A 14,034-nucleotide genomic window follows, 5' to 3' on the forward strand; every position below is an offset into this window, starting at 1 on the left:
TGCCGAAAAGGGCGCTTTTGAGGCTTCCTTCTCGTGTACCAGGCACCACGAGCACCGGAACAAACGACTTTCTTTCTCTTGTTTCTTCCTTTCGTTTTCCTTCCTTCTTTCTTTCTTTCTTTCTCTCTCTCTCTCTTTTTCCCCCCTCCCCCACCTGGTCTTTGTTTTTCATTAATTGGTCTAACGGGGCGGCAGGGTTAATCGGCGAATATTGAAATCCTGTGAATCGCCGCGACAAAGCGATCCGTTTAAAAGACGGATTCACGAAGCGAGGAAGAGGAGGAGGAGGAGGAGGTTGATCCCTCTTGCTATCAGTGGCAGTGGATATTGGGAAAAAAATTCTGAGCAACGCCCGATTGTAAATATTTAGCGGAGTAGAAGGTTCGTCGCGCACAAAGGATCCGGTTCTCCCGATTCTCCGCAGTCTGAAATAAGTCTCTCCTGTGTAAAATACATATCTCCTCGGCCAATGTTTTTTTTTCTTTTTTTTTTTTTTTTTTTCATCGAACGGTATCTAGCTGGGGCAATGACGGCCGGCATCACGATCTCGTAGACCTCGTTACTTAAACGAACGAGGGTGGTGCACGGGGGGGAGGAGGGGGTGAGAAGGAGGGGCAGAGAGGGTTAGCCGATGGAGGAACACAGACGCGTGTGACGTAGACTCAGACTGGGGTGGGGAACTGTGGCAATGCGTGTGCGAGTGAACACGGTAGGAGGGAAGGTAAGGTAGGGGCGGTTACAGGGTAGGAATGTCTTGGTCCAGTGTTCCGCGATCGGTAGCCTTGAACTCGGTACAGCGGCACACATCACCAGGTGTGTGATGCACGTAGTACGTCGTACCGGTTCACCGTACCGTTTTCGACTCGTTTCTCGAGAAAGAAGAATAAAAGGAGAAGAGAAAAACAAAAAAAGGAAGATGTAAACCCACCGAGGAATCGAACTACCGTCCATTTCGACCCAATTATCGGGATCCGCGCGTCGAAACGGCCAATCTTGCTAAAAATATTGACCCCTGTATATTTCAGGACATCTAGTGCGAATTGAGGTCGGTATAAATAATTGTTGGAATTCGATCGATACTGAAACGCGCGAAATGAAATTTTGCTTTCTTTCGATATATTTATCTGTTTGTTAGAACGTGTTCGTCTCGTAGCATCGAGTCAGATCGAGTGATGGCGTGACGAATCGTTCAGTTTTTCGATATTTCGTTTAAAATGTAGATTTAACGAGTAATTCTCAGGAGCAAAGTTATAGAACGAGCGGGTTAATAATCGAGCATCTCAGAAACCAAGCCAAGCTGTTCCATGTTTCGTGAATGCTTTAATTTCATAGCCACGTAGATTAATGGAATTGGATCGATATATAACTTCTGACTCGATTAATGGGTATCAGCCTTGCGATACAGAAAGAAAGGATAGAAAAATAACTCTCTTTCAAACGATTCTTTAAACATCCAAGTCAGATCTTGCGATTAAAAGATGTCGATATAAATGAAATGTGTCTAAAATATTTGATCGTTCTAGCCTTTGCATCGATTATTCGTCAAGTGACATCGAAGAAAATTTGATTTTAACCATTAAAAGTACGTTTTCAAGATCCATCTGCTATTTCTGGCAAGAACCTGTCGATCAAACGATCGATCAAATGTTCTAAAACGTCATAACCTTTGACGTATAAAGTACTATTATATGATTGAACTGTTGATGATATGAACACGAAAGATTTTTCCAAGTACGTTCAAATACTTGTTTGAGGTGATACAGGAAAAAAGAAAACAGGTTAAAGGACCATTCGATCCTTCAAGCAAAATCAAAATTTTCCATTCTCCTCCTGGCGGATCGTTCTCGAATTTCGCGCGCACCTGCAGGAAGATCGTACGCACGAGGTTCTCGCTCTCTCAGACAGAGAGGATCGCCTATCACGCGATCGAATCTTAACGCAGGTGGACGCTGCGAAATTGTGGATACGCGGCCGACGTTGGAGAAGGATCCGCTCGAAACATCTGCATTTTCCCTACTGGCGCGCGGTTTTCGGTCGAAGTGAGCCAACCTCGCTCGTTCGCTCGTCCGTTTACGCTGCTCGTTATTATGCATTATCCACGACCCTGGCGTTTTACTGCAATTCAGCGTTTAACGCGACGACGCTCCTCTTCCCGACCAAACGGCTAAACGCAGCGCGCGTTCGTTAGCGCGGCAAACGATCCCGCAACACGCGCCACCGTTATTTACCCGGCGTTTCCTTGCCTTTTTCCCCCTCGCGAGCGTCCATTAATTTTTCAGCCATAACCTCGATTTTGCAAACGCGAACGCGCGTATTTCGCACGTATGCACGCACGCACGCACGCACGCACGCATGTATCTATGTACTTAGCCGCTGATGGAAGAATGACGCGACAGTGTCATGAATATACACACACATACACACGTGTTCAAGGGCAACTGACTCATGGACTTCTGCGAGCTGTGTGCTCCATAGGAAACAACGATTCCACGTATCGTTCGCCGATAGATCGTTGGAGGGGATGAAAAAGGCGATGCACTCGTTTGTTTCAACGGCGCATCGGTTGAATGAGAATAGCGTCGACGTTGTTCAAAGCGTTCTTTCTCCTCCTCTTCCTCCTCCTCCTCCTCCGCTACGAGATCGCGTCGGTCCTTTAAGAAAAAAATCGAACGACCAACGAAAAACCATCCGGCTTTCAGCGGAGCCAACGTTATTTGGAGAGGAAAATAGACCGCGGGCCACGATTCATTGTGTCTCGACGGTCGATGCGTGTTTTTTTATTTTTATTTCATTTTATTTTATTTTTCTTTTTTTTTTTTTTGTTTTTGTTTTTCAGACACGATTTAACGCGATAGGATAAATGCCGTTTTATTTAGATAGATTCTGCCACCGAATCAATTTCGGTATAAAAGGATTAACGTCTGTACGTGCGCGCGCCCCCGTGATTTTTTTTTTCCACGATATATATATATATATTTTTTTTTTTTCGTTTTTTTCGTTCGTTTGTCAGAAGTGGACAATTAACAATCGAAAGAGAGAGAAAGAGAGAGAAAGTGAGAGAGAGAACGAGTCCTTTTTCACGTGGTGGAATTTATTCGGTAACGCCGGTAGATTCGCATCCCGCTCACGGCTATTTACCGTGAATTATTCGACCAAGGTCAGTGGAACGTTTCTCCGCTCTGACACGAGGGCTGACTCGAGCGAAGAAAACACGCGGCGAGGAGAGACGACAGAAAGACGAACAGGCTTCGGCTCGGTAGAGGCCTCGTGGAGAACATTTCTAGGCAATCTAGTCGAAGTATAGGTGCCACAGCCCTCAAGCTTTGGCTCCTAGGAATCCAATCAATAAATATTACAATGGAACCCCTAGAGAAGTAGGGGAGCGTATCCTCCTCTCGCCGGGTCTCCCTCTCTCTCGGCCTCGATCCTCCTCTTTCCCTCGTCGTCGCGGCGGTGGAAAAAGGATCTGTCCTACGTCGCGCTCTCACAGTCGTCGCGTTCCTCGTCCTCGTTCGACTCTCTCGTCCTCGACTACGTCCGCGAAACTTCTCTTTCTCTTTCTCTTTCTCTTTCTTTTTCTCACTCTTTCTCCAGCAGCTTGCTTTTTCCTTCGGTGCTTCGCTCTCCTCTTTCTCTATCTTTCTCTACCCCTCCGCCCTTTTCGCCTCGTTTCCAACGAGTCTCTCTCTTTTTCTTTCTCTCTCTCTCTCTCTCTCTCTCTGTCTGTCTGTGTCTCTCTCTTTCTCTTTCATCCCCTCGTCCTTCCTAAGCCCGGCACCAACTCCCATTCGGCCCGCACCCTCCCCTCGGGTCCCTCTCATCCAACGGCGTTTACATTTTACTTTTCTAGTAGCGAATTAAAACCGCGTTCATGCGCAGCCCGCGGAAGGGCGTAATGATTTTTTGAGGGGCGAATCGAGTGGGGTCGCCTACAGCAACGGCGGAGGGGGTAGCGGCTGCGGGCGCGAGCTTAGCAGGAGCAGGATGGCAGCAGGGATCCGCGAGACAAGCCGGCTGCCGAATAGATGGATGGATGGATGGATGGATGGATGGCTAGACTATCTAGTCGACGAAGAGTAACGTCGTTCCTCGTTGAAATATCACGTAGCGTGTAGAGCTATCGGTGAACGATTAACGCGCGGGGATGCACAGGTGTGATAGGCGATAGGCGTTCGTTTCTTTTTCTTTCTTTTCTCTCCAATCAAGCTCAGCGATCAAGAGAGGGGAATAATAATAGAATGTTTCGACGACACGGATCGCAGTCGTAGAACGATCGGACGAAAATTTCTAAAGAAACTGGTGATAAACGGCCGGAGGAAACCGCGGACGGACGGTGGACGATTAGGATAGGGCGACGTGGTATCGGCGAAGTCGGAAACGGATAGTCGGGGCGGCGGCGCGGCGGTCTATTCACGATAATCCGGAGTAGCCGAGGCGCGCGAATCGTAGTAGGCAGTCGGTGGCGCCTTTAAAATTCCAGCTCCAGCGCTTTTAATTGGAAGTCGTTAGCTTTGCGCATTTTCGTCTCGTGGGCTAGCGGGTGAGGTGGGGTGGTGGGGCCCGTATAAGAGAGAGGAAGATAGAGGGGACGTGTCAGTGCGACAAAGAGAAGAAAGAGAGAAAAAGAGAGAGAGAGACGAAATGCGAGAGGGTTTGCAAAGGAAAGAGAGAGAGAGAGAGAGAGAGAGAGAGAGCGAGTTAGAGAGGAGAGAGGAGAGAGAAAAGAGACGAGAAGAGAAAAGAGGTGGGCTGGGCAAGGGTACAGCGGGGTGAAAGAGGAGGCACGGCCGATGCGGCCACAGGCATAAAGCTCCCCACCATCGTGCCATCGGGCTCTCTTTTCTCCGTTACTCTCTCCTCTATCTCTCTCCCTTTCTCTCTCTCTCTCTCTCTCTCTCTCTCTCTCTCTCTCTCTGCGTACGCACTATTTTTTAGTCCGCACTTATTACGACAGATGTCTCATGCTCCGATAAAGAATAACGGCGGCCGGCGGGCGCCGTTTTTCCCCCCCGCGTGCTAGTCCTAACCAGACTCGGTGCTGCAGCCGTACTCTCGCTGCTTCTCGGGCTCGTGGTGTCGCCGTGACACGACGCGACACGACACGACACGACACGACGCGACGCGACACCTCTCTCTGGCGTACGTTACCGTAATACGCACACACCTCTCTTACTTCTTTTTTCATTCGCCTGTCTCTCTCTCTCTCTCTCTCTTTCTCTTTCTGTCTCTCTCCACCCTCGCAGTGACGCGCCAGGGGCTCCAGCTCCACCTCCCTCTTTGAAACGGCGCTCGCGGAACGTGTTGCGCCGCCGTGACAGTGACTTTGTTCCACGACGTATCAACGGTTGGTGTGTCTCCACGATCATCCGCGATCATCCGCGAATCCACGCGTGCGGGGTACACGCTCGCGCTTCCGTGCTAGAGTAGTAGTAGTAGTAGTAGTAGTAGCGGCAGTAGTGGTGGTGGTGGTGGTGGTGGTTGATGCTGGCTGGTGGTGGCGGTGGTGCTGGTGGTGCTGGTGGTGGTGGTGGTGGTGGTGGTGGTGGTTGTGCCGGTGGTGGTGGTGGTGTCTCGGTGGAACGTAGCGGCGAGAGAGGCTTCGCATTCCGGAGTGAAGCGCGCGGCAATTTGCGTCACGGTGGCTGCTTGCATCCCGAACAGAGAGAAACACGTGGCTAGGTGGGTCGTGCGTGCGAGAGCCGGTTCGAAATTCCCGCGCGCGTCGCCGCGAGATCGCTGCCGCTGCCGTTGACAGGCCGCGTTGCCGGGTTGTTTTCGTATTTCGCGGGAACGCGAACGATTTGCACACACTCGAAGCCAGCCGATCCGGACAGAGAGAAATAACGATGATGGATTAAAAGTCGCGATATCACCCTCCCCCTTTGTTCTTTGTATGTTTCCTTTCTTCCTTCCTTCCTTCCTTCCTTCTTTCTTTCTTTCTTTCTCGATTTCTTTGCTTCTTTCCTTTCGCGGCGACGTCTACCCGCGCCGCTCAGTGTGCTTGGGCGTTGTATCGTCAAGCCAGAGAGCTCCGGACTTCTCCCCTCGTGTCTCGCTGCCTGAAGGCCTATCCTCCCGTCTTCGCAAAGATCGAACGCGCGCGCGCGCGCGCGTGTGTACATGTGTGTGCGTGGCGCGGCGCGTACGGAGTGAGACACACGCCAGAAAGAGAAAAAGAGCAAAGAGTGCGTTTGCTTTTTTGGCAACGCGCGCTAGATCGCCTACTGTCGCTGCCGCACACCACCGTCAAGTATCATCCTCGTCGTCGTGGTCGTCGTCGCCGCCGCTCGTTGTCATCCTTGTTTTCTCGCCGCGTTTTCCAGATAGACACAGCCGGATTCTCTTGCGATCGTGTGCCCTTTTACCTGCAGCACCCGCGAAACGAACGAAGCGCGTGAAAACCTGCGCTCGGAAGGATGCGCTTCTGAATCGCGAGCAAAGAGGGGCAGGAGGAACGGAACGCACGTGAGCGACGTGTCGAACACGACAAGTGGCCGCAAGGTAAACTCCCCTCCCCCCGGCCGCGAGAACACGCACATACATACCTATGTACGTTCTTCCTATCCGGCTCTTTACGCCCAAGAAGGTAATTCGTTCTCCAGTGTGGAGAATTAATTCTCCGACGCGTTCCTCCTGGCTATCAACCACGATTCTCCGACGAAATCTGCTCTCGACGCCTCCGTTCCTATCTTTCTCAGCTCGCGTCCTCCCGCTTCATCATCATCTTCTTCTTCTTCTTTCTCACCGCCTGCGTGTGTCACTGTCCATCTGTCCGTCCATCCCGTTCTCTATTTGACTCTCTGTCTCTCTACACTCATACACACAGATCACCCCCCGTACGTGTGTCTCTCTGGAACGTCTTTCTCCGTCAGCCTTTCGATACCATCCTTCTCTCCCCCTCTCTCCCTCTCTCTCTCTCCCTCGTCGTTCTCTCTCACTTCGGTCGTTCTCGCTCTCGTCGTACCGGGCGATCGCCGGCTTTTCGTACGTTTTCGTGCGGCCTCGCTGCCGCGCCGCGACGTACGCCCGCGTCGACCAAGGCGGCACACAGTTGCACAGTCGTGACGTGACGTTTCGGGGGTTAGTTCGCACGGTATGTGACGGAGAAAGAGGCCACCGGTGTGGACTGGGCTGTGTGTCGCGCTACAACGTGCTCTTCTTCCAAGGATCCGTCACCTTTCCGTCACTTTTCCAACGGAAGCTTCGCTCCAACTTCCTCGCCACTACACCTCGATCTCTTTCTCTCTTTCCCTCCGGTGTTCGTTGCTCTTGGCCTGTGTGTAACACACGGTATGTGTACGCGGCATGTGATCCTCCAGCGGGCGAATTCCCTCGATCACAGAGCCGAGGCCACCGCAAAGCGGGAAATCACACCGCCGACACTTCTTATCCCCGTCTCCTTTCGCTCGTTTTCTTTCCCTTGTTTCGTCCCGGAAACCTGCCACCCTTTCTAAACCTCCTCCAAATTAAATCCTATCGAACTAGTCTCACTTTGGTCGTTTCGACACGTGCCACTGTCTCTCGCCAGTCCGGAGGATTTCGCACGTGTTTCACAAATCGATCGATTTGAATCAATAACCTGTCTCTCTCTTTCTCTTCGTCGATCGCAGAGATTCTCCGTGCTACGTGGAGGATCGGGCACGAGGGAGGAAAACACGTTTTCGTATTGGCGGGCCAGCGTGTCGGTTCGCGGATTGCGGCCGGGTGGATAATGACTTTCCGCCACGACGAAGCAGCACTAGTGGCCGTGCGTAGGGGACTTTTTCGCGAACTTGTGAAGTGCGCACTTTTTTGCGAGGTGGCGTTGTGCAGATAAAACGCAACGGCGGTTTTCAATTCGGTTCATTGTTTCGGTGGTTAGCTAGCGCGGCGGCATGACACGAGTGATATAGGTGTGCTTTCGCGATAACGCGTCCACTTTCTTCGAAACTGTGATTCACATTCGTTGGATGATGTGTGATGTGGTGAACGTGCCTTAGAAAGTTTCGAGAGAAAAAAAGAAAGAAAGAAAGAAAGAAAGCGTATAACTGCCTATATAGCCCGCGATCGCCGAGAAAAAGGTATTGTATAACGTGATCCGGCCTCTCTTTATCTCACTTTTAACTCTCGTCCGTCACCGTTTTGACAGTTTTCTTTTTTCCATCTTTTTTTTTTTGATGGGGGGAGGGGGAGGAGAGGAAAGGGAAAAACGCGTGCCCGCGTTGCCGATCCGCGACCAACTCGACGTCAAGAGAGATGAACGCGGTGTTTCATTTTCTTCGGCGGAATTCGAGATTTCTCCTGGGTCCTCTCCTGCGTCAGTTCGAACTGCAGGGTTCTCTATTATCAAAACTGGCAGGGATTTTCACGGCACTGCGAGAGCGAGCTTATCTGGAACTCGTCACACATAAATTTAGCAGCTTGTTGCGATAGCGAACGTCAAAAAAACTCTGAAAACAGTTTCCGAATCGCGCACCGCGCCACGCTTTATGATAAACGGTGTATCTGTCAAAAAAAAAAAAAAAAAAAAAAAAAAAAAAAAAAAAAAAAAAAAGGAACGAGCTAATTATTTCTTTTTTTTTTTTTTNAAAAAAAAAAAAAAAAAAAAAAAGAAAAAAGAAAGAAAATAAGGAACGAGCTAATTATTTCATTTTTTCTTTTTCTTCTTTCCTCCTCCCTGCTTCAGCAGGCGATAATCGTGTCCAAAATATTGCGGCACACACTATTATTTACCATTTTGTCGCGGTATATGGTTTCTGTTGCGCGCGCGACCCCGTGTAGTACTTTAATTACTATTTCTTCGAAGCGTCGAGTCGACTAGTGCAAAAATACCTTTCGAATCAGCGATACGATTATCAACGGAAACGTTGTATACATACATATATACATATACATATGTATATATACCCGACGCTCTTTCTTCGTTATCGTGACAACGAGTTACGAGAATATAAAAAAATTGAGTATTAGAAATCGACCGTCATTAATTTCGTTCGTATATATCGAAGCTATTGTCGTAGCTGTACAACAAATTGCGTACGACGCGGCCAACCAGCACTGTAAATTTGTTTTAAGATTTTTCTTCTCTCTCTCCTTTCTCTCTCTTTCTCTCTCTCGTTTTTTTTTATCATTTCGCTAAGATAACACTATCAGCATACATTTAATGCTTGCGCTTTTATAAGTGGCGAGGAGAATTATTTAATCGTAACGTTCTGGCTTCGCTCCAGTCTGGCCGACCTAATTTTCTCGTATGGTGCAAATAAAAGAGAGGAGAAAAAAGAAGAAGGAGAAGGAGAAAAAAAAGAGAAGCGAGAGAAAAGAAAAAAAGAGTAGCGTGATCCTTCGGCTTCTATTTTTACGCCATGCACTCTTTAATTCTTATTCTTCGTCGCGTGCTCCTCCTCCACATCTGTATGCCGCGATATTTTATTTTATCCACGTGTGTGTCACGCGCTGTTTCGTCCGCTGAAACGCGTCAATGATACCTGTGTACGTGTACACATACACATGTACACAGGCAAGTTCGCGTGGATCCACAGCGACTATTTGGTACTGTATGTAACCGTACGCTCTACGCACTTTCTCTCTCGTTCGAGTTCTCCTCTACGCCACGTAAAAATACCGCAAAACTTGCAAGTGTCGTTTTACGCGCTCGCGCGCGCGCGCACCACGAACGCTTGCTGTATTTTTATTTCGTTTCGAATTAATAACATATGCTAGTGCGTGATATCTCTCTCTCTCTCTCTCTCTCTCTCTCTCTCTCTCTCTCTCTCTCTCTGGTCCACCTCGTCCCTATCAAGCGAATTCGTGTATTAATTCCGCGAGTAAGTTACGTAAGTTTTCGCGGCCCGGAGAAACGTAAGGAAATTAACATCTGTTCTAATGCCACACTTATGGCAAACACGCTGTTTAAATAGTCGATATCGAAACCATTATATAATTTTTGCCCATTTCTTGCGGATAAACTTTAATTTTTATTCACTTCTCTTTCTCTCTCTCTCTCTCTCTCTCTCTCTCTGTCTCTCTCTCTTTATTTTTTATAGAAAAAAGTACGATACTACGATAAGGTAAAAGAAAGAAAAAACGAGTTTTGATTAGTACGTCTTGGGAAAAATTTCAGACTCGAACGTCTGAAAAGTCATTTCAGCGATTTTGGTAATTCCAGCGTTCAGATCCACGTTCGAGATACGTACACATGCACGTTACGTGTGCGCGTACACGCGTGTTGCAACAGTGTCTCTTTTTTTCTCCTTCTTTTTTTTTATTTCGAAACGACCGGTTATCGAAAATTATCGATCTCCGAGACTTATCTGCCGGCGGTGGTTTATCGTACACAACTAGAAATTCCGTTTGACCTTCGAGTCTCGTTCGCCGATGTTCGGGTGCACGAAACATCCGGCCGCCGGTGTGTTCGCAAACGGGCCGGGCGGGACAACTCGAAACAGAGAGAAGGTGCCGATCTCTCGCTTCGCGGTAAACGTTGTAAAAATGTTCCTTTGGCCGAGAGACACCGCGGCCATGCCTCGATTTTATTCAACCGATAAGATAAGTGTTCAAGCTTTTTCGCCCGATGTTAAATAGCGAACGTTGTTGTTTCTGATTATAGGTGAATAGACATAACGATGGTAGATACGCAACACTTCTGTCTGCGATGGAACAATTACCAAAGCAGTATAACGTCGGCGTTTGAGAACTTGAGGGACGATGAGGATTTCGTGGACGTCACACTGGCCTGCGATGGCAAGAGCCTCAAAGCGCACCGCGTTGTACTCTCCGCCTGCAGTCCCTATTTTAGAGAATTGCTCAAGGTAAGATATGTAGATGTGCGTCACAGCCCTCAGTATCCAACAGTCTTAGGACAATTGTTAATTGTTGAAATTCTGTGCTCCAGAAACGAATTGAAGGATTTTCCTCGCGAAGGTTCTTCAACGCTGAAATTTCCTCTTTGCAACACGCCTCCTTGAAACGTGCTGTACGATTTTTCTTTTCGTCATTTTATCGGACATTGAACATTAGGGTTGAATTTTAATTCCGACGTTCAAAGAAAATCGTACAGTATAAGTTTTAAGGGATCAATTTTCAATCTTCGTGACCATAGTGAAGTATGGCAAAATTTTCGTGGATACAATCCACAGATAATTTTGTTCAAAAGTGATCAATAAATTGAAATGTAAAGAGGAAATGATAATGACGAGCATTTTTGAAAACTTAGCCTCAAATTCTCAGTTATCTATAGATAAAATCATGAAAATAAGTCCTTCTCTAGATGTTAAATATTAATCGTCCGATAAAGAATCTGTGAGATAATAACATATTAACAATTGTATTCTAAAGTGCACGTGCAATTGAAACATTTCGTCTGCGATAAGTATTAAATATTCACCCTAGTGAATATTACACAATGATGAAAAATTATATAAAATGTCCTAGGACTGTCCCAAATAGTTGCACGCATCCTGCTTCCCATTTTCCCTCTGCGTTTTAGAGATTTGCTCCAGATGATGAGACACACGAGCCGTCAATTTTTTCCACTTACGTTCACTTCTTGTGTGTGTACTCACTCTCTCTCTCTCTCTCTCTCTCTCTCTCTCTCTCTCTCTCTCTCTCTCTCTCTATTGTCGTCTGCGGACACATCGAGTACAACGTCAATGTTTAACAGTTATACGAGAAAACTATGTCTCTTCTTTTCCTCGTTGCTTTCCCTTTTGCAGAGCACACCGTGCAAACACCCGGTGATAGTACTTCAGGACGTGGCGTTCAGCGACTTGCACGCCCTGGTGGAGTTCATCTATCACGGGGAGGTGAACGTGCATCAGCGTTCGCTTAGCAGTTTTTTGAAGACCGCCGAGGTCCTCAGGGTATCGGGACTTACGCAACAGGCAGACCAAACAGACAGGGACGAGGTAAGATGCATTCCTCTGGCTATCCGCTCCTCCGTCTGTTCCTCCTTTTCTTTGCCATTCGTCGATAATAACAGTTCGTCCATATGTAATATATATACTACCAGGCTGTACACGGTACGCCGGGCAAATTGATTATATACTTTGCATGTTATCTTTGATAGAGACGCGACTTTCAACTAAAAAGCCACGTTATCTTCGTGCACAATGTGTGTATCCAATCTTGATTCCAATCCATAATTGTCCTAGGTCAAGCAAACAAAGATAACGGGGCTGCGTTACAAATAGAAAGCAAGCATTCGTAATCGTGAATTCTCGTGGGCATGCGCGCGTATTATTCGACCATACATCGAGTATTTTCTTCATCGAGAATCTTTCTCTTTCTTTCTCTCTCTCTCTCTCTCTCTCTCTCTTTCTCTTTCTCTTTCTCTTTCTCTGCTCTTCTTCTTCTGTCTTTTTTTTCGTTGCTGTTTTAAAGCGTAGTCCAGACATTGTCTGCGGATAGCGAACTGTATATACGTTGATAGTCGTCAAAGACAAAATACAGACCAATATGTACTTGTTCGTAGATAATATCTGGTCCTTGTTTAGTAATAATGATCTAAACGAGCAAATCGAATGAGTAACAAGAGAAGATGAGAAATATTGTGCACGAAGAACATATAGAAGGGATCTTCATTTTATACGGGCGTACATATGTGTTACAGCTGTGCTTCTGAGAAAAAGTCGACGTTTTTAGTACACTGATGAACTAATTTAGCAATCTCGGTTATCTTTACTCGGAGGATCGTAACGAGCGGTTGATGGAAAAATTATCGATTTCTTTCTAATATATACGCCTCTGGACAGTGCCTAGATTTATTTGTTCTCAAATTGATACTATAATAATTTTAAATCGAGGTAAAACTTTTCCTACGATTCTAAAGAGGTATTTACGTTGCTCTTGAGAATAGATACGTGAATGTTATCCAACATAGAAGAACAGTTGAGAATAGGAACGTGCTTTGTTAAATAGACAATCGTCCACGCGTATCGTAACACTGAATCAAAAGATGTGCATTAACACTGGAACTAGCCACAATTAAATCATAAAATTTCCATCAGAGACATTGAAATCGAAAATTATTTAAATCCTTGAAAGCACGTAGCGTTTTACGTCTATAAAATATTATAAAATTGACACATAAAAATTATAAACTGATCATTTTGGTAGTTCCAGCGTTAACACGCTCGCAATCGCGTTGTCTACTAGTAAAGGATATAGAAGATTTAAAATTTGTAAACTGTGCCACCAAGTAGCGTACGGTTCCCTCTTCGTCGCATGCTTCCTCCTTCTTTCTCTTCTTCTTCTTGTCTCTTCAAATTCCAGCTGTCCCACGTTCGCGCGTTAGCCGCCGGCGGTAATCACCTTCCGTTTCACGAAAAATCCGAGGAGAGTTTCCCCCGGGGTGGCTCGCCGCCGACGCCGGTAACCCCGACGCCGACCACCGTGCAGCAATTGCTACGCCGGGCGCAGATACGCAGGAACGAGAGACGAACGCCGGATCCGCACGATGAGTCGGCGAAGAAGCCGAGGGTGCCGTCGCCGCCACTCAACAACAACGACGCTACGCCCACGGACTTCTCGATGGTGAAGAACAACCATCTGTCGAGCAAGGTCGAGGGTAACGGCGTGCACGAGGAGAACAGCCCGCTGGAGGACAACATCAAGTGCGAGCCGTTGGAGCTGACTGGCGGCAACAGCGGCAACGGGGGCAACAACGAGGACTCGTCGGATTCCGGGGCTGCGGCGTCGGACCGGCCACCAGCATCGGCCAGCAGTAACGAGCACGAGGTCGAGTCCGAGCACACGTCGACGCCGAACTTTCTGCCAGAGACGAAGATCTTCCCGACGCCCGGCAGCTTTAATTTCAGTATGGCCGCGTTGACGGAGCACACGCCGTTGTCAGGTACGTGGATCACACGCGTTCCGACCGGGCCTGTACGCATTGACCAATTTTCACCACGCATTATCCACCATTCTTCGTTCGTACTTTTCCTTTTCTTCTTTTTCGATTTTTTCTTTTTTTTTTTTTTTTTTTTTTTTTTTTTTTTCTTTTTTTTTTTGTTTTCCTTTTTTTTTTTTAAAAAAACAATTTTTTTTTTTTTTTTTTTT

General features: G+C 47.3%; 1 protein-coding gene across 10 annotated transcripts in view; it reads left to right on the forward strand.

The window, feature by feature from the left end:
- The window catches only part of LOC122529861 (broad-complex core protein-like), a 50,077-nt gene that overhangs the window by 16,837 nt on the left and 19,206 nt on the right, over positions 1-14,034 (forward strand). The window contains exons 1-5 of one of the 10 annotated variants that reach the window (XM_043656348.1): positions 5,569-5,679; positions 7,611-8,060; positions 10,586-10,787; positions 11,691-11,882; positions 13,249-13,828. In XM_043656348.1, the coding sequence (XP_043512283.1) occupies positions 10,602-10,787; positions 11,691-11,882; positions 13,249-13,828 (958 nt within the window). In that variant the 5' untranslated portion in view covers positions 5,569-5,679; positions 7,611-8,060; positions 10,586-10,601. Of the gene's footprint in view, positions 1-5,551; positions 6,502-7,074; positions 7,094-7,588; positions 8,061-10,585; positions 10,788-11,690; positions 11,883-13,248; positions 13,829-14,034 lie in introns of those variants that run through there. The other 9 variants (XM_043656349.1, XM_043656354.1, XM_043656351.1 and 6 more) reach the window with 9 other exon arrangements.

Source organism: Frieseomelitta varia, unplaced genomic scaffold (assembly GCF_011392965.1).
Source record: "Frieseomelitta varia isolate USP_RPSP 00005682 unplaced genomic scaffold, Fvar_1.2 scaffold_313, whole genome shotgun sequence".
Lineage (NCBI taxonomy): Eukaryota > Metazoa > Arthropoda > Insecta > Hymenoptera > Apidae > Frieseomelitta > Frieseomelitta varia.